The 22,946-nt window shown below is 38.0% G+C and overlaps 6 protein-coding genes and 1 non-coding gene across 7 annotated transcripts; 5 read left to right on the forward strand and 2 right to left on the reverse strand.

The window, feature by feature from the left end:
* Positions 1-1,251: 1,251 nt before the first annotated feature.
* LOC108861946 (transcription factor GTE7) lies at positions 1,252-4,934 on the forward strand. Its single transcript, XM_018635945.2, has 3 exons — positions 1,252-4,075; positions 4,155-4,365; positions 4,455-4,934. Exons 1-3 carry the CDS (start codon positions 2,642-2,644, stop codon positions 4,541-4,543), a joined length of 1,734 nt encoding a protein of 577 aa, XP_018491447.1. The 5' UTR covers positions 1,252-2,641; the 3' UTR covers positions 4,544-4,934.
* LOC108861945 (probable cytosolic oligopeptidase A) lies at positions 4,852-8,878 on the reverse strand. Its single transcript, XM_018635943.2, has 17 exons — positions 8,401-8,878; positions 8,139-8,306; positions 7,943-8,066; positions 7,786-7,862; positions 7,511-7,654; positions 7,178-7,408; positions 7,008-7,098; positions 6,810-6,931; positions 6,620-6,727; positions 6,295-6,537; positions 6,049-6,194; positions 5,845-5,962; positions 5,582-5,741; positions 5,444-5,475; positions 5,295-5,360; positions 5,132-5,203; positions 4,852-5,048 (listed from the first exon to the last, which is right to left on the reverse strand). The coding sequence occupies exons 1-17, from the start codon at positions 8,821-8,823 to the stop codon at positions 4,962-4,964; spliced, it is 2,412 nt and encodes an 803-aa protein (XP_018491445.1). The 5' UTR covers positions 8,824-8,878; the 3' UTR covers positions 4,852-4,961.
* Positions 8,879-9,132: 254 nt separating this feature from the next.
* Positions 9,133-9,206, forward strand: TRNAN-GUU (transfer RNA asparagine (anticodon GUU)). The gene has a single exon. It is a non-coding gene; the product is annotated as a tRNA-Asn (tRNA).
* A 660-nt stretch (positions 9,207-9,866) lies between these two features.
* On the forward strand, positions 9,867-10,437 carry LOC108857338 (uncharacterized). The gene has a single exon (XM_018631318.2). The coding sequence runs from the start codon at positions 9,936-9,938 to the stop codon at positions 10,281-10,283; it is 348 nt and encodes a 115-aa protein (XP_018486820.1). The 5' UTR covers positions 9,867-9,935; the 3' UTR covers positions 10,284-10,437.
* Positions 10,438-10,577: 140 nt separating this feature from the next.
* Positions 10,578-13,008, forward strand: LOC108857337 (L-type lectin-domain containing receptor kinase IX.2). Its single transcript, XM_018631317.2, has one exon. The coding sequence runs from the start codon at positions 10,896-10,898 to the stop codon at positions 12,882-12,884; it is 1,989 nt and encodes a 662-aa protein (XP_018486819.1). The 5' UTR covers positions 10,578-10,895; the 3' UTR covers positions 12,885-13,008.
* Positions 13,009-15,702: 2,694 nt separating this feature from the next.
* LOC108859402 (dof zinc finger protein DOF5.7) lies at positions 15,703-17,026 on the forward strand. Its single transcript, XM_018633300.2, has one exon. The coding sequence runs from the start codon at positions 15,809-15,811 to the stop codon at positions 16,739-16,741; it is 933 nt and encodes a 310-aa protein (XP_018488802.1). The 5' UTR covers positions 15,703-15,808; the 3' UTR covers positions 16,742-17,026.
* A 3,468-nt stretch (positions 17,027-20,494) lies between these two features.
* LOC108861228 (pentatricopeptide repeat-containing protein At5g65570) lies at positions 20,495-22,930 on the reverse strand. The gene has a single exon (XM_018635055.2). It carries the CDS (start codon positions 22,866-22,868, stop codon positions 20,622-20,624), a length of 2,247 nt encoding a protein of 748 aa, XP_018490557.2. The 5' UTR covers positions 22,869-22,930; the 3' UTR covers positions 20,495-20,621.
* Between the last annotated feature and the right edge of the window lie 16 nt (positions 22,931-22,946).

A 22,946-nucleotide genomic window follows, 5' to 3' on the forward strand; every position in this document is an offset into this window, starting at 1 on the left:
GCTCGTGTATGCTTAGAATTCTTACTATTAGGATATTTAAAGAAAACATACTCTCAGCCTCTATTCTCAAGCAGGCGAGAGGAGCAGTTTGTTTTAATATTTTCGGCCTCTTACGCTACAGTACTCCTCCAGTATGGACGTGGACTCCACTGTGGGAGATATGAGCAATGTTTGGGCCTACAATAAAATTACATTAAAAGCCCATTTGTTGGTAGCCCGATTATAATTATCTATTCCGAGACGGAAGGCTAGGAAGCGTCAGTAGCCCAGCTATCATGTAAGGGACCAAGTGTAAATGAAAGAATCAGCAAACCAACCGGTTCTGGTTCATGATTCTAATTGGTCGGTTAGTTCAATGGATCATCTCCCAAAATTTGGTCGGTTGACATATGACTATTAAGATTATTAAGTTTATTAGTGGCTAAACTAGAATTTACTCTTTGTTTTCTCTGGATGTTTACTACTAAGTTATTTAAAAAATTCCGATTTACATGGAGATTTCTGTAACGTTTGAATATTACCTTGATGTTTTTACGAGGAAAGAAACACTAAATCCACGTCAGATGGGAGTGTGAGCGCACGTACTTTATAAAAAGCGCGTGTGTCGTTGATAAAAAAAACATCTCGTGGGTGCGTGCTTAGCTGTCGTGGATCGCAGAATTTTCTGCAAATCGTCCCCACTTCAGTTGTTGGGCTTATACGCTACCCTTAACTAACATCCACATTTATTAAATACAGATATGAATATGAACTCTTTTCTTTTTCCCTGCCACTCTTAATGTGACTTTTTCTCTTCTGAAAAAGTTTTTTTACAAGTTTCTACGTTTTTTTGCAACAGATATTTTCTACAAAAACTGATAAATAATCAAAATGGTTAGTCCAAAATACTATGATGACTGTAAAAAGGGGAAACTTAGAGTAAATGAATTGGTCAAAATAAAATCTTATAGTGAATGAAAATGAATATTAAACAAGAGATGCATCATTACATACAATAAAGAAAATGTAGGTTGGAAGAATTTGGCCCACGGCATAATCAAAGCTCAAATGGCTATATAAATAAGAAAAGCTCAAAATGGGCTTCCCCTATGGAAATGCTTTTCACTTTATAAAATAGATCTTTTATTTTTGTCAGCTCTTTTTATAAAATATATCCAACGGTCCAGATTTGATCCACTGGTTTTGAAAGTATATAGGCAAAAACTGCACTCATTCCCTCAATAATTATGTATTATTTACTCTTGCCTAACCTCTCTCTCTCTCTCTCTCTTTTCTCTCTTTCTCTTTTGTATCTCTTGCTGCTGTTCATGTTCTCTGTTTCTGAGAAACCTGACTCCTTGGTTTTTCCAGTTTCTTGGAGAAAGTTTGAAACAGTTCGTTTTTTCTTTTTGTGTCGGATTATGATTTATGATCAAAAGGGTCTAGTAAAAGTTCTGTGATGAAGTCATGAACATTTAATATTCTGGGTAAGTTGTGCTCCACACCTTACCATGTTTTTGTTGGTAATAACCGCTCCCATTTTATCTTTTACAAACTCTGTAATAAATCGCTTTTTTTGGTCAGGAATTATATTAAATCGTTTTTTCTTAAAATCATAGTATATAATATCGAAAATGATTTAATATAGATTTTCCAGGCGTTAACAATTATATAGCCCAGAGATTTGAAAGGAGAAGACAGCCCATTGGTAATTTGGGTTTCATAAACATGGAGGGTAGTTTCGTAATATGCATTTATAGGTGTTGCCCTAAATCCGGTCGCTGTCTAGTCGGCGGTGACTGTGTGCGGTCATGAAAACATGATTTTTCTTTTTGTTTTCCTCTCCTTTTTCTTGTCGAAATTTAAATTGTGTTCGATTTATTATTGCATTTTGTACTTCGTAAGTTTAGATAATTTTCTTGGAATAAGTCTTGCATAATAATAATAATATTTGACAAAAAAAAAGTTTTGCATAATACTTAGTGAGCTTCGAATCGAATAATTAAAAGTTCAAGGAGTTAATCAAAAAGGTAACGAGTATTCATTTATATGAACGAGATCCTAGCTGTCCACACGTGGCTGCCGCTGACCTGGCAAAGGAAAAGCGACCAATGAGAGGTTCTGAATCCAAAAAACAACAAATTTGAATAAAGAAGAAAACGTCACAGTGGGACCCATTCGACATCGAAATTTAAACAAAAAGAAATGATCACACACGACGCCTCACGAACGAACGGCTAAAACCTCGCCACGTGGCTATTTACGCGATCTGAGCCATCCGTGGCAGATTTCGCGGGCAGCTGGATCGGGCAGCTTCACCTAGCGGATCTGAACCGTCAGATCCAAATTAAACGGACAGATTCAAACGAAGCGTTATGTCGGTCAGATTCCAAAGGCCTTTAAGAAGAGATGGTGCCTCCCATCTTTTTCCTCATCCCAGTCATCTCAAAACCCTCCTTGGCAACCTCCCTCCCCCCACCCACCGTCGAGCTCTCAATTTTTAATATTCCGATCGCCGCTAAATCCGCCGGTGACGTGATTTTCCCGCCCTTTTTTCTGGAGGTTAAAACTTTTTTTGTTTATTTAATTTATAAAAGCTGGAGATTCCATAAAGAGTGAGAACCCCCCGCGAAATGACCTTGACGAGACCATCGCGATTCGCATGGCACCAGCTGTTTTGGCTACCTTAAACGAACCGTCGTTCCATGGACAATGCGGCGCCGTTTTTATGAGGAAATTTACAAAACAATCCGTCGCCGCCGAAAACAGCAATTGCCCTCTCCCTCCTCCTAACCCTAACCCTAATTTCGATTCGAGCAAGCAGTTCGATGATTCGTCTAATTACGGAGGCTACGCTACTTTCAACCTCGCCGGGTACTCCTCGAGCCAGCTCAGGGAGCTGAAGAAGCGCTTTACCTCGGAGCTCGAGCAGATTCGGATCCTCAGGGAGCGGATCGAGTCGGGGACCTTCGAGACTCGGCAAACGGAGGTATCCGCCGTTCGTTCGGCTCCGGCCGGTGAAACGAGTGACCTTGTGCTGAAGAAGCAGAAACCGAAGAAGCGATGCAATCCATTCCCTGCCGAAGATACTCACCCGAAGCGGGTTTCGAACCCGGAGTCGGAGAAAGCGCTGGCCGCTATGCTGAGTTCCTGCGGTCAGATGTTGGTTAAGCTGATGAAGCACAAGTGGGCCTGGGTGTTCAACACCCCCGTCGATGTGGTCGGATTAGGGCTTCATGATTACCATCTCATCGTGAAGAAGCCCATGGATCTGGGCACGGTTAAGCTGAATCTCGAAAAGGGGTTTTACGTTTCGCCTCTCGATTTCGCGACCGATGTGAGATTGACGTTTAGGAACGCGATGGCGTATAACCCCAAGGGGCAAGATGTGTACTTTATGGCCGAGAAGCTTCTTGATCAGTTTGATGTAATGTTCAATCCTGCTTTCAAGAAATTCGAAGCTCAGCGGGTGAAACTAGCTGGCTCGTCTTCGTCTCGTTTTGAGCCTGAGGTGAAGCAAAGACTGTGGAGTCAAACTCCGACTTCGGTGGAGGCGAATGTGAGGAGAGGAACTGAGCAGATCTCAATTGCGAAGAAGTTGGATTCAGTGAAGCCGACACAACCTACATTGTCTCCTCCTAAAGTATTAGAGCCTCCGCCACGTGAAAGAACTCCTTCACCTTCTCCTACTCCTCCTCCTCCGGCGGCGGTTGTTCACCCTCTACAGCCGGTTAGTGAAGTGGAAGCGATTCCGGATGTGAGTGAAGTAACCAAAGGGAGGAAAGGGAAGTTGCCGAAGCCTAAGGCTAAGGATCCAAACAAAAGGCTGATGACAATGGAGGAGAAGTCAAAGCTTGGTATGAATCTACAAGACTTACCTCCTGAGAAGCTTGGACAGTTGGTTCAGATTCTGAGGAAGAGAAACGGTCATTTAGCTCAAGATGGAGATGAGATTGAGCTAGATATTGAAGCCGTAGACAATGAGACTCTGTGGGAGCTTGATCGTTTCGTGACTAATTACAAGAAGATGGCTAGCAAAATCAAACGCCAAGGGTTTATCCATAACGTGTCAACTCCTCCACCTGCTAGAAACATGGTAAGCTAAAGAATCTATGGTTCAGATGAAAATCGCTATTGTTTTTTTTTTCTTGTACTTAAAATGTTGTCTCTCTCAGCTTTTGGAGGCAGAAATGGGTAGTGCGGAGAAGAGAACAAGGAAAGGGGATGCAGGGGAAGAGGATGTAGACATTGGAGAAGACATACCAATTGAAGATTACCCATCTGTGGAGATCGAAAGAGATGGTACTGCAGTAGCAGCTGCTGCTGCTAGTAGCGGATCTAGCTCTTCAGGCAGCTCTAGTTCTAGTAGCGGTTCCTCCTCTAGTGGTATTTTACTTGAACTCTTGTCCAAAATTTCGTTCCGCCTTGTGTTATCTCTAACAACATGTTGCATTGGTTTTGTTGCTCACTTGCAGATTCAGGGTCAGGTGGAAGTTCATCAGGTAGTGATTCTGATGCTGATAGTGTTCAGTCGCCATTTGTGGAAGCAAAAGAAGCTCAATGATAGAATCTTTGGAGGATTAAGTCTATTGTTCTGTAAGTGCTAAGAGAGGTGGAAGCGTGGGTGTAAAGGGAGGAAACCTTAGGAAGCAGTAGTGGTTAGAGAAGAAGATGGTATGGTTAGCTAGAGAGAAGTGACAGTTTGAGGGAGAGTAGTTCGTTATTTAATTTACCTTTTAGATTTAGAAAGTTGTTTAATTGTATTTGTGAGGTAATGAACAGGGAAGGTTGAGATCATGAACAGGGAAGGTTGAGTCAAGGAGAAAGAATCAATGCAATGTAGTAGCCGGAGTGATGTAAATGGTTTGAAAATCCAGAAAAAAAGATATCTTATTTGTTGAAGAAGTTCGATTTCATCTTGTATTAATCAAATCTAAGGTCGAAGACTACAGTAATACCAAATGTTATAAAAATAATAAGTCTCAAGCGGAAGCAGAGGCAGCCAAGAGTCCATTGTGTCTGAGAAGAGGCTCTGGTGAAGGTTCACGTCCTCTGAACTCAACAAACACCTGCAACATAATTTCGAGTAATTAAAGATTGTATGTGTCTCAGTGGCCGTGAAATAGACACTGAAAATGAAAACAAAACATACCTTGAGAGGCGCTTTTCCTCCTCCAAGTGCAAGTACTGTGTTTCTGAATCTCTGTCCTGTTTCTTTAACAGCCTGCTTGCATCAAACAGTTAAGATTCATCATCTCGCTAGTTTCTCAACTTCGTCTCTAAAAATATATTTAAGCAGAGTTCGCAATATATACCTTGATGTCGTCCAGTCCAGCGTCTTCAAACGCTGAAAATGCATCTGCAGACAAAACCTCTGCCCACTGCAAGTTTTTTTTCCAGAAATTTGGGTGAGCATTTTACAGCCTGTAAAGAGTTTTGCTATGCAGAGAGATTCAGTATTTACCTTGTAACTGTAGTAGCCAGCTGCATATCCTCCTGGAAGTTCATGAACATGTGAATGTGAATGGTTATGATAAAAAAGCACAAATGCATACATCTCTATCAGGGTCTCTAACAGGGTTTCATGACTGAGGATGGTTACCTGCAAATATGTGACTGAAGCCACAGAGGAATCTATCCTCAGGAAGTGGAGGGATAACTTGGGTTTTTAATGATACCCTTTGGTCGACGTCGTAGATGGATTCTGGTCCACCTGGTATGTAATTTGTGTGAAGCTCCAAATCAAGACTCGCAAATTTCAGCTGAAAACATGAAATCATCATTATTACATTCACACACAAATTTCTTGATGACATGGATTCCTTTACAAAACATAAAATGGCACTAAATATAAAGAAAATTCACCTGACGAAGACTGAAGGACCCTGCACGGAATGTTCTTGCAGCTAAGAGCTTCTTATATACTTCCTCTGGGAGTGTTTCTCCTGTTTCATAATGCTTCGCAATGCTCATTAAAGTATCCCTGAAACCAACCATCATAGCGCTGCTTTCACTCCCACTATAAAATAACATTACAAAGAGTGCAACTCGTAATGAACTCGTGAGTACCTGTGGTAGCACCAATTCTCCATAAACTGTGATGGTAATTCAACCGCGTCCCACTCTACATTCCGAATACCAGCCACAAGCCCCTCATCCTGTTTGGTAAGCATATGCTGTAGAGCATGTCCAAATTCATGAAACACAGTCTCTACCTGTATATTAGCGTGAAATGGAGTCAGCAAATTTTTGTCATACTAAGATATAAACAGGCTTAAAGGATGTTAAACAATCTTATGTTTTTTGTTCATTTACCTCACGGAATGTCATAAGGCTTGGCTTGTCACCTACCGGAGGAGTTTGGTTGCATACCATGTGGGCAACAGGCAGCCTAACAGAAGTACCTTTCTGAGCCATGACTTGGCTACGGGAAAAAACCTCACCCATCCAGGCACCACCTCGTTTCTCTGAAGGGCGAGAGTATGGATCAAAGTAAAAGTAAGCGATTGGGCCAGAAGAATCTTTGACACGGTAGAACCGAACATCGCTGTTCCAGACCTTCAGATTATAAAATATGTCAATTAACAGGCTTTAACTAGTATCTCGAATGCCAACGAAACAGATAAGGTTTCAGATTTACCGGAGCTACACCATCTGCTGGTTCTATATCGACACCAAATAATGTCTTAGCTAGACTGAAAAGTCCATCCATAACCTTTGGCAGGGAGAAGTATGGGCGGAGTTCTTCCTTTAAAGACCAAAAAGACACATAAGAATCACGACTATTAAAACAATACAGTTATATCAAATGTTAGCGAAAGACAAAGAACCTCATTAATATCATATTTGGATTCACGAAGCCTCTCACTCCAGAAAGTGGTGTCCCAGTGAGTCAAGCTCCCAGATTCTTCAGCACCTTGGCTCTTTGCGAAACTCTTGAGGTCTTCCATGTCTAATTTATACAGAAAAAAAACGAACCATGAATCTCATGCTAAATCTGGCTGTTACAACAATGGTCAACATGTTACCTTGAACAGCTGGACCCCAGGAAGCACTACGAAGCTTCTCTAAAAGCTCTGCTGCTTTCTCAACAGTGGCCATTTTCATAGTCATGCTTACCTAAAACAATCAAGAGCCATATTAACCCAATAACAAGAAAAAAAAAACTGTTTTACTATAAGGTTGACGAGTCTTCTACCTCAGCGTAATTGTTGTATCCAAGAAGCTTAGCCTTTTCCAATCGAAGCTTTAAGATTTGGTCGATGATGGCTGTATTATCCAAATCACCAGAAGAGGCACGAGACAGATACGCACGGTAGAGTTCCTCACGGAGAGCACGGTTTTTGGCATGTTGCATGACAGGGAGATAACTAGGACCATCCAGTGTAATGACCCAAGGTCCATTCTCAGCAGTCGCATTTTCATGACCCTTGTGTCACACACATACCAAGATGGAAAAACTGAGAAACCCAAAAAAAAAAGAAACATGGGAATTTGCACAACATTCAGTTAGGACTTATAGTGTGAATACCTTGGAGACAGCAGCTTGTGCAAATAGCCCAAGAGCACTTGGAGGCAATCCCTCCATCTCTTTCTTGTCTGTTATCAACTTTTCAAACTTCTTTGTAGCATCCAAAACATTCTCAGAGAACTTATGGGAAAGTTTCTCGAGTTCCTTCCATCCAGAACAAAAGAAAGAAAAGTTGAATAAGTATATTAATAATTCTTGGGGGAACCAAAGCTGTGACAAACATATCACTAAACAAAGCTGACATTTTATTAGTGTCAATAACTTGAATCAAAAACCTGTTCAATTTTGTTAAACTCCTCTCTCTTGTCGTCATCAAGAGCAATACCAGTGAGAACCGCCTCCTTTATTTGCGCTGAAACAGTGATGAAAAACAACAGTCAAGCACATCTGTTACATTTATAAAGTGCTCTCCACTTAGATCTCTATTTTTACCTTCAACTAAACGTTGGCGAGCTTCACTGAGAGAAGACCAATCAGGAGATTCGCGAATAGCTTTAAAGGCATTGTAGATAGGCTTGCTCTGCCCCAACCTGAGCTGAAACTTCACCTTCTCCGGCTGCACCCAAGAACAAGTATGGATAAGTAAAACAAAGATTTGAATTCTAAGGCATGAGAAAATATAGTAAACCTGAACGTCTTCAATGGCAGCACGAAGCTCGGGAGTGTCCTTGACAGCCTTAAGGTGATTGATCACTCCCCAAACAACACTCAACCGATCAACCAGTTTCTCCAACGGTTCCACCAGTTTCGGCCATGATGGCTCCACACATTTCTCTAACTGCTCCAGCTCACCTTCCTGGATCGTATGTATTATAATTTAAATTTGATTTTAATTCGATCACAAATATGATTGAATACAAATCTTAGAACAAATAAGAGAAACAACATACGAGGTGCTGCAGGAGAGCGCGAATCCCGGGACGAACATGCTCAGCATCGACGGAATCAAACGGAGGGAAATCGAAATCCTGCAAGAGAGGATTCGAAGAGACGAGACTCTCGTCGGAAGCGGCGGCGGCGATGGCGGAGGACATGGAGGGAGGAGAAAAGGAGAAGTGGCGGAAGGGGAGACGAGTGGAGGTGGATCTAGGAGGGAGGCAGAAGGAGAAAGAGGAAGACCAGATGGGGCACGGATATGATTTCGGAGAAGCTGAGGGACGGAAGTGTGAAGAAGAAGATGGGAAAAATTTAGAGTTTCGAAGTTTGGGAGGTGAGCGGCGAAGGAGGAGGCTGAGAGAGGCGCGAGAAGTTGTGGTGGTCGCCATTAGAGTGTTGGCTATAACAAACGTTGCGATTATTGTTATTCGCTTCATATTTTCTCGGGGATTTATCTCTTCGAGATTTTTGTTTTTGTTTTGAATGTGTGATTATGTGAGGTTCCTAGTCTATCGATGTGTCAAAAGGTTAAGTCTGTCGATCAAAAACTTGATACCAAAGTAAATTATAGTTACATCACCAAGTTCCTAGCTAAATGGAAACTAGATATTCAAATTGAAATTTTTTATGATGGTAAGAAATAAATGCAATAAAAATAGATAGATTATTCACCAATTAATAAAGCTATCTGCATATAGCTTGTAAGAACTTGCGTATAACTATATATTTCCCATTTTTAAACAAAAGCTGGAATAGCTCAGTTGGTTAGAGCGTGTGGCTGTTAACCACAAGGTCGGAGGTTCGACCCCTCCTTCTAGCGTTTTCACACATTTTATGTTTTTGTCCTTCTTTTTTTCTCCTTTTGTTTTAGCCTTTTAGGTTAACAGGTGGCCAACAAAGTCGCAAGTCACGATACACATGGTAATAACTTGTTTGGCGAGAGGATCTAAAACCCCGACAAGACACGTTCAAGCTGGTAGGGATAGTCGTCTGTGATGTCGTGTCCATTATAGGACAAAGGATCCCACAGTTTTTTTCATCAATTATTACCTGAGAGCCTAATGAAATGATAGAACTATGGAACTTTTATTTTTTATATGTGTAGTATATGTATAGGTGATAGTGATACTAAACTATACCTAGTTAATTTATTCAAGGATTGGCAAAAGATAATAAATTTTACGTATCGGGATATACAAATTTACTGCCAAATGCAGATAGGTATTACAATTTACGTATCGCGGGATATATACCAATTTACTGCTAAATGCAGATAGATATTACAATTTACGTGTCGAGATATATACCAATTTACTGCCAAATGCAGATAGATATTACAGCAATAAAACGTTAAACACCGAAATCTAACAAGTTCAACACAATGAATGCTCCATGCCTCCATAAAGCATGAAATTATATGATTGGACCGCTAAAACTCTACATTATTTTATAGCCATTCATTTATTTTCACCTCGAAACTCTTTCGTCGATTATAAACCCAAATACTCACTCATTCATATTAAAATATATCTTTTCTCTCCCCCAAGAAATGGATAGAGATCTAACTCTCACCAACCACCGTAAACCACCCTACTTCACCGCTCGATGCTTGAGCTCTCCGTCGTCTTGTCTCTCATTACTACAGAGGGAAACGGAGTACGCTCGAATCAGTGACCACAACAAGAAGAGAAGGTCAAGTCCTAGGTTAAGGAATTTCCTCAGAAGGATACTGTTCATGGTTACAAGCTGCGGACTCGAGAACGCAAAACCGAAGAGGTTGATAAAGTTTCACTACGATGCTGTGAGTTATGCTCAGAACTTCGACGATGGTTTTAACTTGCGCGATGATGATCGAAAGGTTTTCAGAAGTCTCCGAGCACAGAGTCTCCGTCAATAGCTAATAATATATTTGCTTTCTTTTTTGTTTTGTTAAATTTTATCCTCGAACATGATATCAAATTTCATATGTGCCCTCGAGTTTTGTTAATTGCATATTTACGTGTATCTTATGATTATGTATTTATTTAAGAAAGTTTGTTACCATATTAAAACTAAGCTGTTATAATATTTTATCTATTTTTCTCAAAAAAAAAACTAGAAAGTTTTTTTTTGTAAAAAATATGCAATTGACAAACTTTTAAGTTTGTCTAGCTATAACTCTTTTAAGTTTGTTACTGCAAAGTCTATCACACCATTCAAAAACGTTCTAACTTCTTTTTTTTTTCTTCAGATTTTGCCATATTCTTGGAAGAGTTAGAAAAGAACATAATAATGAGTTGGACGAAGTCAAACTGTTTGAAGATTGTTGTGTAGCGTGATGGTTTGACTTGTGGTTCAAGAAAAGTAAACTAATAAGAAACTTCCTGTGATCAGGAATCACTGATAGTGATCTGTTGAAAAAAATAAGCCTGCTTTCTTGACCACTTCTAGCTCTAGGCTTGTTTTATTCGATGATCTTACATCTTCTACCATCTCATCTTGTAAATCTTCTCTCTTTCATCCTTCTCAAATGGCCAATTATTCAATACTGTTCATTTTCTTCCTTCTTCCTTTTGTTGTCGATTCGCTTTACTTCAACATCACTAGTTTTCAACCGAACGATCCTTCACAAAACATAGTTTACCACGGAGATGCAGCAGCAGAGGAAGACGGAACGGTGAACTTCAACAGCGATGCACGTTTCTCTCAAGTTGGCTATATCACTTATTCAAAAGAGGTGCCTATATGGAGTCGTAGAACTGGTAACGCTTCGGATTTCAACACTAGCTTCTCCTTCAAAATCGATGCTCGTAACGTTTCATCAGATAGTCATGGCATATGTTTCTTTCTTGCTCCCGTGGGAGCTCAGCTCCCTGCATACACCGTTGCTGGTTTCTTAGGTCTCTTTGGTAATAGTGATTACAGATCTTCTTTTGACCTCGTTCATATCGAGTTCGACACGTATAGCAACCTAGGTTGGGATCCTAGGGACGTTGGATCTCACGTTGGGATCAACAACAACTCTCTTGTATCTTCTAACTACACTTCTTGGAACGCAACCTTGCATAGTCAAGATATTGGTCATGCACACGTCTCTTATGATTCCGTTAACAAGAACTTGAGTGTGACTTGGGGTTATGAGCGAACAGCCTCTGGTGATGAGAGGTCAAGCCTTTCTTATATCATCGACCTAGCTAAGGTTCTACCGTCAGAAGTTATGTTCGGGTTTATAGCCGCTGCTGGAGCTAACACAGGGGAACATAGACTCTTGTCTTGGGAGCTAAGTTCAACTCTAGACCCCGAGAAAGGCGACAACAACAAGACAGGACTGGTGATTGGTACTGCGGTTGCTGGAGCTGTTCTTGTGACCTTACTCGTCATCACAACCGTTGTGGTTTGGTCGAGGAAGAGGAACTCAAGAGAGCTAGCAAACATGGTATCGTCTTCAATAAACGAAGACCTAGAAAAGGAAACAGGACCGAGAAAGTTTTCTTACAAGGATCTTGTGTCGGCAACAAACGGATTCTCACACCAGAGGAAGCTCGGTGAAGGAGGGTTTGGAGCGGTTTACAGTGGGAGCTTGAAAGAAATCAACATGATGGTTGCGGTGAAGAAGCTATCTTGCGGCTCAAGGCAAGGAAAGAAAGAGTTTCTAAACGAAGTTAAAGTCATCAGCAAGTTAAGACATCGAAACCTAGTGCAGCTCATAGGTTGGTGTAATGAAGAAAACGAGTTCTTGCTTATATATGAGTTAATGCCAAACGGTGGATTGCACTCTCACCTCTTTGGTAAAAGGGAAGAGGTACTATCTTGGGACACAAGGTACAAGATAGCTCAGGGCCTAGCCTCTGCGATACTTTATCTCCATGAAGAATGGGATCAATGTGTACTACACAGAGACATCAAGGCAAGTAATATAATGCTTGACGGTGACTTCAACGTCAAGTTAGGTGACTTTGGTCTGGCTAGGGTTATGAGTCATAAGCTTGATTCGCATAAAACAGGATTAGCTGGAACTTTTGGATACATGGCACCAGAGTACGTGATGACAGGTTGTGCAAGTAAAGAATCTGATATGTATAGCTTTGGGATAGTGTTACTAGAGATTGTCACGGGGAGAAAATCTTTGGAGAGAAGGAAAGAAGATGAAGAAGAAGGAAACAGTGATGACGATGATGATGATGAGAAGAGTCTTGTGGAGAAAGTGTGGGAGCTTTATGGGAGGAGAGAAGAGCTGTTGAGTTTAGCTGTAGATGAGAAACTTGGTGATGATTTTAACATGGAAGAAGCTGAGTGTCTTTTGGTTTTGGGGTTATGGTGTGGTCATCCTGATAAAAGTTCGAGACCATCGATAAAACAAGCCATACAAGTCATGAAGTTGGAGTCACCATTGCCTGTTGATCTTCCGTTGAAGAGGCCTGTTGCTACGTATTACAACTCGACTTCTTCTTCTTCTCCTCCTTCGGTTAACTCGAGTAGAGCTTCGATAACTTTCTCGAGTAAGGAACTTGGTCGTTAGCTTAAGATTTGAGATTAACTCTTTAAGTTCTTGCACTTTTACTATCTCTACGATCTCTGTTTTATATTTATTATAATTGTTTATGCTCTTGAATTGTGTCTATTCTTTGTGCAATTATCTTTAATCTCTGCATTTTTTTACTGTTTAATTTTCTTTATATATCTAGTTATGAAAAACTCTTTTGTAACGTATTCGTTTTGGAGACGAGAATGTGGAGAAAAATAAAGTTCTCATGATAGGAAGCTTTTTGTGCAAATTGCATGTTCCTTTAGTTTTTTCTCTGTCGCTTCCCTCTTCTGATAGTTATGTTCACATGTGACATATTCTGTAGTTTTCTTCAATTTTAACGAAAACTTGTAGAAAAAGATGTATGTTTTTTTGTCATAAAGTTTGACGACTAAGGTTTGATAAAACGTCCATAGTATTGGAACTTGACCAAAAAAAAGTATTGGTCAACTTAGATAGGTGGAATGTTGATTGATATGGTCCGAATAGCCACCAGAAGGTCCCACATAGGTAGTCTCTCTCGATAGTTATAGACCCATATAACCATCATAGGCTTTTAGGCTATTCTCGGAACAAAGCCCAAATAAATACTAATGGGCCTTCTCTCTTTCTTTTCAGTTCTCGTGATAAGCTTCACATGTTTCAATTCTTTTCTTCTCTCTTATTTCAAGATCCATCGTAGATACTCCTAATTATTATCTCGGATAGAGCTCATATACATAAATGTAGAGCAGTTAATGAAAAGTCGGTCAAATTACGGCTGGAATAAATGGGAACAGGGCAGGTAAATCAGGTGGTACAGTATATAGTTGATGGTTCTACAACGTTTGATAGTTGACCAATCTCTTTAATTAAACTGAGTCTTTTTACCTTAAGTCATTTTTGTGTCATGTCTCTTTCTTTCTTGCTTTAAACATATATATATACTTATTTACAAACTCCGTAATAAATTTTATACGCCTGTTACAAAAGAATAAACAAATCAAAATTTAGTTTCTTTTGGAGAGAATCTAAAATTTTCAATAGAAAACTAAATTAATTATATCATGGATTTAGTTTTCTATTTAAAAATTCCTACTTAGTTTTGTTCCTTGTTGATTAATTTCAGCAGTAAATTTGCATGATGTTGTGAAAATGGCTATTAATGGTTATGCTTATGAAGAATAGTTTTAAAATAAAACCGAGCGTGTATGATTGATTAATCATCATTTGCAATTGGGGTAGATGGTTTTGGAGAGAGAGAGAGAGAGAGAGAGAGAGAGAGAGAGAGAGAGAGAGAGAGAGAGAGAGAGAGGTGGCAGAAAAGACAGAAGAACATTTGTAACTGTGCAATTAAACGGAACAAATCGGATAGAATTTGTTATGTGTTTTGTTTCTATTGTTGAGGTAACGTTTTTTCTTGGTGTGAAGTATGCACTGCACCAATCTTTATACGTAGACTGCATATTATATAGTTCTATATATACATGCAGTTATACTTAGGGATAGCTTTCAGCCATATAATACTAGTATTTAACTTCCTGACATCTTTGTGAAATTATTACCTTAATATAAACTTGACCATTAATTCCCAAAAGAATTCTCTGACATCTTTTATAACGCCTTCTCTTCTTCTTTTTCTTTTTTTTCCATCGCTAATATAAATACTCACACACCATTTGACATTTTGCTGAGTTATTGAAGTGAACGGCCATCTGAATCTGATTCAATTATTTTCTTTTTGTCTACGTATTAAATTCCAATTACAAAATTGTTGTGGCAACGCAATGTTCTCAATAAAGACATACAATATTTATAGATACACATACACACACATATATATACATATATTCTACTAATAAGTAATACGTCCAAAAATAAAAAGAGAAGATTGTGTTTCGATGATTGAGTAAACGTCTCCATCTGTGAAGAAACACGAGAGAACGGAGAAGATAAAATGGGAAACATGTGAGAGCTTCAAGAATGGATCTCTCGTGAGACTTAACCGATCATCCTCTGCTACATTTTTTTGCTTTGTTTTAATTTATAATAAATCCAAAGATAATTTGTGATCAAACTCATCAAATGTAATAGAAGAACACCACAGAGATGTATAACATTTTTTTAGTACATGGCCAACATAGTTTAAAAGTGTTTTATCTCAAGAGTTGCTAAAACATGTTACATAAATATTTACTTTGTTGGCAGAAGCCAAACTAACACTCTTGTATAATCGTTACCAACAAAATTTACATCCAACACAACTATCACAGTTTAATTTGTTATAACATGAATATAATTGATTTTAGCAGAAAACATAAATATTCGAATTCTCAAATTTATATAGATTATATTATATATTTTTTATGTTACCAATTTTTTGTGTAAACTGTACAGTACGCATAACTAATAATTTTAATAAAAACAATTAATGTCTTAGAAACAAATTTAAATAACAAAACTCTAGTTACTAAAGTTTCATTATAATATAAACACACTACATATTAGTGCAATATAAATACAAATAGAGGTTTTTTTTACAAATAGAGTTACAAATGCCGAAAACTCAAATAATTAAGTACTTCGAATTCTTTAAGATAGAACCCCTTTTTTTATATTGAATGCTAACTCTTTAACAAACGAAAAGTAATCAAGTCTTTCTCTCCCGCTTTTTGAAGACAAAAACACTTTTTGTTTTCTTCAAATATATCACTATAAGTAATTTTTTGGGTTAAAATCTATAACTAATTATACCAAAGTGACTTTAAAAAAAACATAAACATAAATATATCATATTCAGATACATACACAATCATCTGTATAAATATATTAACACCACACGAAACCCTTGTACCGACTGTTCTTCAACCTCTCTTTCTCTCTATTCTCCTACTTCGCTTATTTCCTTCAAACTTTTCTTCTCTCGTCCCATCATCATCATGTCCTCCCATACCAATCTCCACTCTCCTAAACCGGATCACCGTACCACCGGCACATCCCATACCAAAAAACCACCGTCCTCCTCCGCCTCTCAAGACCAACAAACCCTAAAATGTCCTCGTTGCAACTCCTCAAACACAAAGTTTTGTTACTACAACAACTACAGCCTCTCTCAGCCTCGTCACTTCTGCAAAGCTTGCCGCCGTTACTGGACACGTGGCGGTGCCTTAAGAAACGTCCCCATCGGTGGAGGTTGTCGGAAAACAAAAAAATCATTCAAACCTAACTCAGCAATAACTCCTTCTTCTTCATCATCTCAGAGATTTTTCTCTTCGATCATGGAAGATTCCACCAAGTTCTTCCCTCCTCCTACAACAATGGATTTTCAGCTCGCTGGTTTGTCTCTCAACAAAATCAACGATCTTCAACTTATGAATAATCAAGAAGTTCTTGGCCTTAGGCCCATGGACCAGGTCGAAACAACACCCGTTGATGTTGGGTCGGGTTTATCTTTAATGGGTTTCGGAGACTACAACAACAACAACAACAACAACAATCATTCATCGGGAACGTTCACAACCGCCGGAGCAACGGACGGTAACTTAGCTACTTCGATAGAAACTTTGAGTTGCTTGAACCAAGATTTGCACTGGAGACTTCAGCAGCAGAGGATGGCTATGCTTTTTGGTAGCTCTAAAGAAGAGACTGTCGTTGTGGAGAGGCCACAGCCGATACTTTACAGGAATCTAGAGATCGTGAACTCACCGCCCTCGCCGACCAAGAAAGGAGATAATCAGACAGAGTGGTATTTTGGTAATAATAATAATGATAACGAAGGGGTGGCTAATAATAATAACACAGGAGGAAGTGAGCAATGGAACAATGGAGTTCAAGCTTGGACTGATCTTAACCATTATAATGCTATGCCATGACTCTTGGTAAGTTAAAGAAACTATATCATATGATCAGATATTTAAAATTATGTGTGTTTGTTATGTAATGCCAAAAAAGTATTTATGTTTGTAGTATTTGTTATGTTTGGGGTGTTCTTTGTAGTCAGCTTTATTTTCTGTTGTTGTTTACTGTTTTAGTATTATAAGTTTCAATTTGTAAACAAAAATTCTAAGAATTGAGAGATAAAACTATAGTAATAGATTCTCCAAACTTGCGACTTTTCTGTACACATAATTATTTCAATGTTGGAAAATTCCAAACAAGATTTACTGTGTTTAAAGCTTAATTATTGAAAGGCTCTTGGTTTGGTAGTGAAATTGTTGGTTTTTATCCCAAGGTTAATTATAATTCGAAAATTCTTGAAACGTCGATTTCAGTAAACAGACAATGTTTCCTTGGGATTAGTTACAGACTCACTATTACCTTTAAATAATTTTACTAGATTTTGTCAAGTTTAACAGAGCCTAAATATACACACGTCTCGAGCCAAGCAAAATAATTGCCCATCCACATCAACTGTAATAATATACCCTGGTAAAAATTAGAATCTCAATAAATGGTGTGTAATATTCGCTACAACATCGACAGTTGTGCTGTAAAACTGAAAACATAAATTGTAGTATGTTACATTAAAAAACTGTCAGTGAAGTGTGGTCTAATTCATGTACACACTCAAGCATATGGCATCTTATAAGTCACTGAACTATGTCGAGTCTACGTGAAACACAGAGACCAGGCATTAGCCTTTTTTGCAGTCTCTCTTTAGCCCCATCCTTAGATTCTCGCTACATATACTAACACACATATATATGTACGGTATATATTAGTATATGTATTAATGTGTATGTACATATTATTACTGATCTAGAGAAGGTCTGCGACTGCAAGTACGGACGTCTTATGCAGAAGTAGGCATGTGCAAACGGACTAGTTCGACTAAATCCAAACATTGGTTATTTCAAAATTTGATAAGTGTTTGAATTGTGTTAAAAGCATACAGAACATTACAGGTTCTGGAAAGTATTATATAGGGTTTAGTCTTTTAGGTGCATATGTAGATGATATATATAGTCATGAATTTGGTTTAAATTTTAACGCTTCATTTGAAATTGTGGGTTACTAAATAGTAAAAAAGAAAAAAACTGCCTTTGATCCACTTTAACTTCTGGCTTCTAGAAGAAAATTAACTTGTAAATCATAATCTACTTTCAATTATTTTTTGTTAAGCTATTTGTTTATGCGACTATTACGTTCTTTATTCAATTGCATTTGACTACGAAGAAAAATTGTGGCCCCTGCATGTGAATTGTGAATAATATTTTGCCTTAAGTGTTTAAAGGTTCATCGAGTAACAGATTCCTTTCTTGTTCTGATTATTTGATCTCCGTCTGTTTTAAAATAGTGTATATCCTAAAGTTTTCGTACTTTTTAAAAGAATATAAATTTTTTTGATAATAAATACATTATTTTTGTGTTTAGTTATTTCCTATGATTTTTAACCAATCAAAATTCAGTAAATATAATTAATGTTTTTGAAATTTATAATTTGCTATTATTACATATATTGAAAAAATAAAACATATATCTTTTAGAAATAATTTTTTTTAAAACATAGATTATTCTGAAACGGATGGAATAATTAATACTATGCACATTTCATCATTATTAAATCAGTTATAATTCAATTTTTGTGTCTTTGCGAAGTCAATTAACGATCGACTCCCATCGTGCGCATCGTAATCAATGGTCATTATTTAAGTCATATCATAGTAACTCATTTTCCCTCACTTTTACTCCAAATATGGTTTAGAATTGTCAATGTGACTTTTGATCACATTTACTTCTATTGGTTTTACAACATAAAAAGTCCCAGTTCAGAAAAAAAAAACATAAAAGTCACCTATTTTCACAAGCGTGTTTTTTAAAACTAATCCGCTGGAAAAATGTCAAAAGATATATATACATATGTAAGTATATACATTTTTTAAATGAACAAGCTATATATTTATAGAATTTTCTATATCATTAATAACAAATGATTGAATTTTTACGTGGTAAAATAATATGTATGTAAATAAGTATTACAATGGAGTTATATATATTAGCATTCAGTAAAGACTATATATAGCTCTCGTTTTCGAGTTTTAGTTTTTTTAGAGGACCAATCTAGGTAAATCACAAAGCAAAAAATAATATTAAATATATAAAAATCGCAAGAGTAATTCACTTTTCATTCCAATTATTTTTATTTTATCTAAAGATCAATATATTTGATAGTATATACTATTATAGAAGAATTACTTTTTCTTGAGGTGATGTTGGCACTTTTGAAGAAGAAGGTGATGTTGGCACTTTTGAAGTATACTACAATCACCCTTTAAGCTTTTTATGATTGATCATTAGTCTGTTTGCGTTTTAAGACTTTTCATCCTAAGAACATTGCCTTTCCGATATCCGAACTTTTTGTTTCTCCTCTTTTTAATTATCCTAGAAAGGTAACAACAATCAAGAATTAACCTTTATCTTGCTTTTGGTTGAGAACATGTAACTAACCAAATAAAGGCTAAAGTGTAATGTCATTAAAAATATATTAAATATCTCAATATTACAAATAAAAATAATAAAATATTTTTGATGATTTAATGAAACGGATAGACAGGGAAGGAGCATGATGAATGTGAATACAAGTGATGCAATAGCTTTTAGATAGTATACAATATGAATAAATTTAATATGTCGCTGTTTCACGGCTTTACAACAAGAGCCTAAACCAATTGCACTTAACATTTTTACCAAATAAAAACCTAAACCAATTGCGAGAAAGCTCACGGTTTTTCAGTTGTGAGAGGAGATTGTCTAGTTATATGATCTACTCTAAAATATCGATTAATTTATGTATATTCATCATCTCTTTTCTTGGTGTAATATAATTCTCCATTTACCTCGAGTCTGGCTAAATTAATGCACGCAACAATACGAAAAATGAGTCATGTCGTCTGGAATATTTGATGCATATATTTGATGCATATACATGCATGAACGTGACCTAAAATAGTTGAAGGTGGTATCCCACTTGGCAAGATGGGAAACAAACGAGTAAACGGAAGAGAGATTATTTAAAATGATATATAGCTTCTACTTTACTTTCGAACCAAGTTTTGTACATATGGCCGTCGAAACTAGCAGGCTATCACAACATACGAGATTTGTCATAAAACTCATCACAAAGTAACGTCTTTTGATAATGATGAGAAAAAAAAGAGAGAAGAGAAAGCTTCTAACACAAAACATGTTGCATGTTTTTGGTTTCTTACAGCATTACCTTTTTCTTCGTGGTAACCGAAGTTTTATTGTAGTTTTTTTGCTAAACCGAATTTTTATTGTTTTTAACGAGTGTTCTTTTGGAGTTATATATAGCAACACAAAAGTTATAGAATATTAGATAAAAGGTGTATGTAAATATTACAAAATATAGCAACAGTTTTGGCTGTAACAGTAAATGTTAAAAAAAGTATAGGAAAGTTTTGCCAACTGAGCAATTAACAGTTGACTATAGCTGAATTTTTCTTTCAAATGCTTTGAACAAATAAATAATGAATCATTTATCACTTTAACTTGATTTTCTGATAAACGCTAAGAATCCCCAAAATCTGCCAATGTTGTTGTCTTAGATAATTAATCATGAATTACATTGTCATCAATTTTAAAATGAAAACATTGACCTTTTCTACTTTTGTTAAAATTACAACACTGTCATTTCAAAACACTAGCAACAAAATAATACAAAAATGTTGGGCTCATTTCCACAATTCATATGAAATGCCCCTGGGCCTAATTCAAACACAGTCTCGTTCATTTTTACCAATAATCTCTACAAGAACAGGACCCATCCCTAAAATGATGAAACCTCTTTGAATCTCTACAGATAATCTCTCTCTTTATAACTCTTGACACGATCTTGATCCAACTGTGACAATCGACACAAACTCTAAGGTTCTTTAGAATCCTTATACTTCCCCCAACGTTTCTCCAAACTGCAAAAGCTATGGCCAGTTTCTCGCTATGTTGATGCAAAGATCTCTCTTTTGCACTCTCCTCCATGTCTTGAAACACACAGCTTTTGTCTTCAGCATACCCAAGATCTTTAGCTTTCTTAATCAGCTCTTCAAGAGTTTCAAGAATCTGCTCCGAGTTTGGATGTGAAAACAAATCTCCAGCCATGAATGTATGCGTTTCTCTGTCGACTTCAACCCAACTCATCGCTGGACTCTTCTTCAGCTTCATCCCCCTCATATCACTCTTCATCTCAATCACTCTGTTCCATTTTCCCGTGGAGGCGTAGAGATTTGACATTAGGATGAGAGTTCCTTCATCTCCAGGTGCTATCTCAAGGATCTTTCTCTTTAACCGCTCTGCCATCTCAACATTTCTATGGATTTTACAGGCACTGAGCAGCGTCCTCCACAGAACCAAATCAGGGTTTACCACCTCGTTTATAAGCATCTCCGCCTCGTCCAATCTCCCTGCTCGTCCAAGCATGTCTACCATACAAGCGTAATGATCATTCGTTAATACGACCTTACCCTTTCTAAAGGACTCGAAGAACTCACAACCTTCATCAACTAAGCCAGAGTTGTTACAAGCCAAGAGTACGCTCAAAACCGTTACATCATTGGCTTGCAGTCCAAGATTCATCATTCTCTCAAACAACTCGAGTGCTTCGTGTCCGAAACCATTCTGTGCATAACTATAGATCATTGTGTTCAAAGATATAACATCAACTTCACTCAAAGTATCAAAAACAGACCTTGCCATGTCCGAGCATCCACATTTCCCATACAGATCAATGAGCCCCGACCCTGCATACTTATCTCTATCTAAACCATATTTCAATACTATCCCATGAATCTGCCTGCCTTCTTCAAACATAGCGAGATTCGAACACCCCCTGAGAGCACTAGACAATGTAAAAGAGTTTGGCTTTACTGAATCACACATCATCTTCCTAAACTCAGTTAAGGCCATTTCTTCTCTACCGTTTAGGACAAGCCCCGATACAAGAGACGTCCAAGTCACCTCATTTGGGTACTCAATACACTTGAAAATGCACAAGGAATCATCGACTAAACAGCACCTTAGATACATTGTAAGAAGAGAAGTTTGTGAGCCAAGAGCAGAATCAAACCCAGACTTGATCATAAGTCCATGTATCAACTTCCCATAACTTATATCCTTCAAGTTTCCGCAAGATATCAGCACACTAGCGTAAGTATACTCGTTAGGCTGGACTCCCTCCACCAACATACTCCTAAACGCCTTCACAGCCTCTGCATCCTCACCCTTCTGAGAGTAACCAACGACCAAAGCAGTGATCAAAACTACATCTTTCTCCTCAACACGGTCTAACACCAACTTCGCCTCCCTAGTTTTACCAAACTTAACATACATATCCACAAGAGCGCTTCCAACGAACACATTAGAGACCTCCAAACCCAGAACCACGGCAAGTCCGTGGCTTCTCTGAGCTTCCTTTTCAAGACCCAAATCTGAAAACGCCTTGAAAACACTAGACAATGTGTACTCATCTGGCGAAACATTACTCGTGATCATCAATCTATACACCTCAACAGCTTCCTTGCTTCTTCTATGCTTGATAAAATACGCAATTAGAGAGTTCCACGTCACGATATGTCTCTCACGCATTTCATCGAACACCTTGCGTGCGTAACCGATCTCGCCACACTTCAGACCCGCGTCGACGAGTTTGCTCCCGGAGAGTTGGATCGGAAAACCAGATTTGAGCATCTGGGCTTGGATGGTCTTGATTCCTGGGAACCATCTCTCGTCTATGCACTGTCTGAGAAGCGGAGAGAAAGTGTGCGTCGTTGTAAAGGAGTTGCTTGCAATGCAGAGAAGCCTAAATTGACTACGAAAGTTTCCTCCTTTAGAACCAAATAAGCTTGAAATCCCAGAGACTACGATCAATCCGCCGCTATAATCTCTTCTCATCGCCGTCGCATTGTTCCTCCGACCATCACCCGAGTCGTTCAGTTCCGCCGGAGTATTAGAACTTGCGTTCCCGCCTTTTTTTAACAAAAGGCCCATTAATCTATTGAAGCATTTAATAGCCCATGAAGGCTTCTTAAGCTATTGAACTGGAGCACTGAATAGCCCATGAAGGAT

Source organism: Raphanus sativus, chromosome 5 (genome assembly GCF_000801105.2).
Source record: "Raphanus sativus cultivar WK10039 chromosome 5, ASM80110v3, whole genome shotgun sequence".
Taxonomy (NCBI): domain Eukaryota; kingdom Viridiplantae; phylum Streptophyta; class Magnoliopsida; order Brassicales; family Brassicaceae; genus Raphanus; species Raphanus sativus.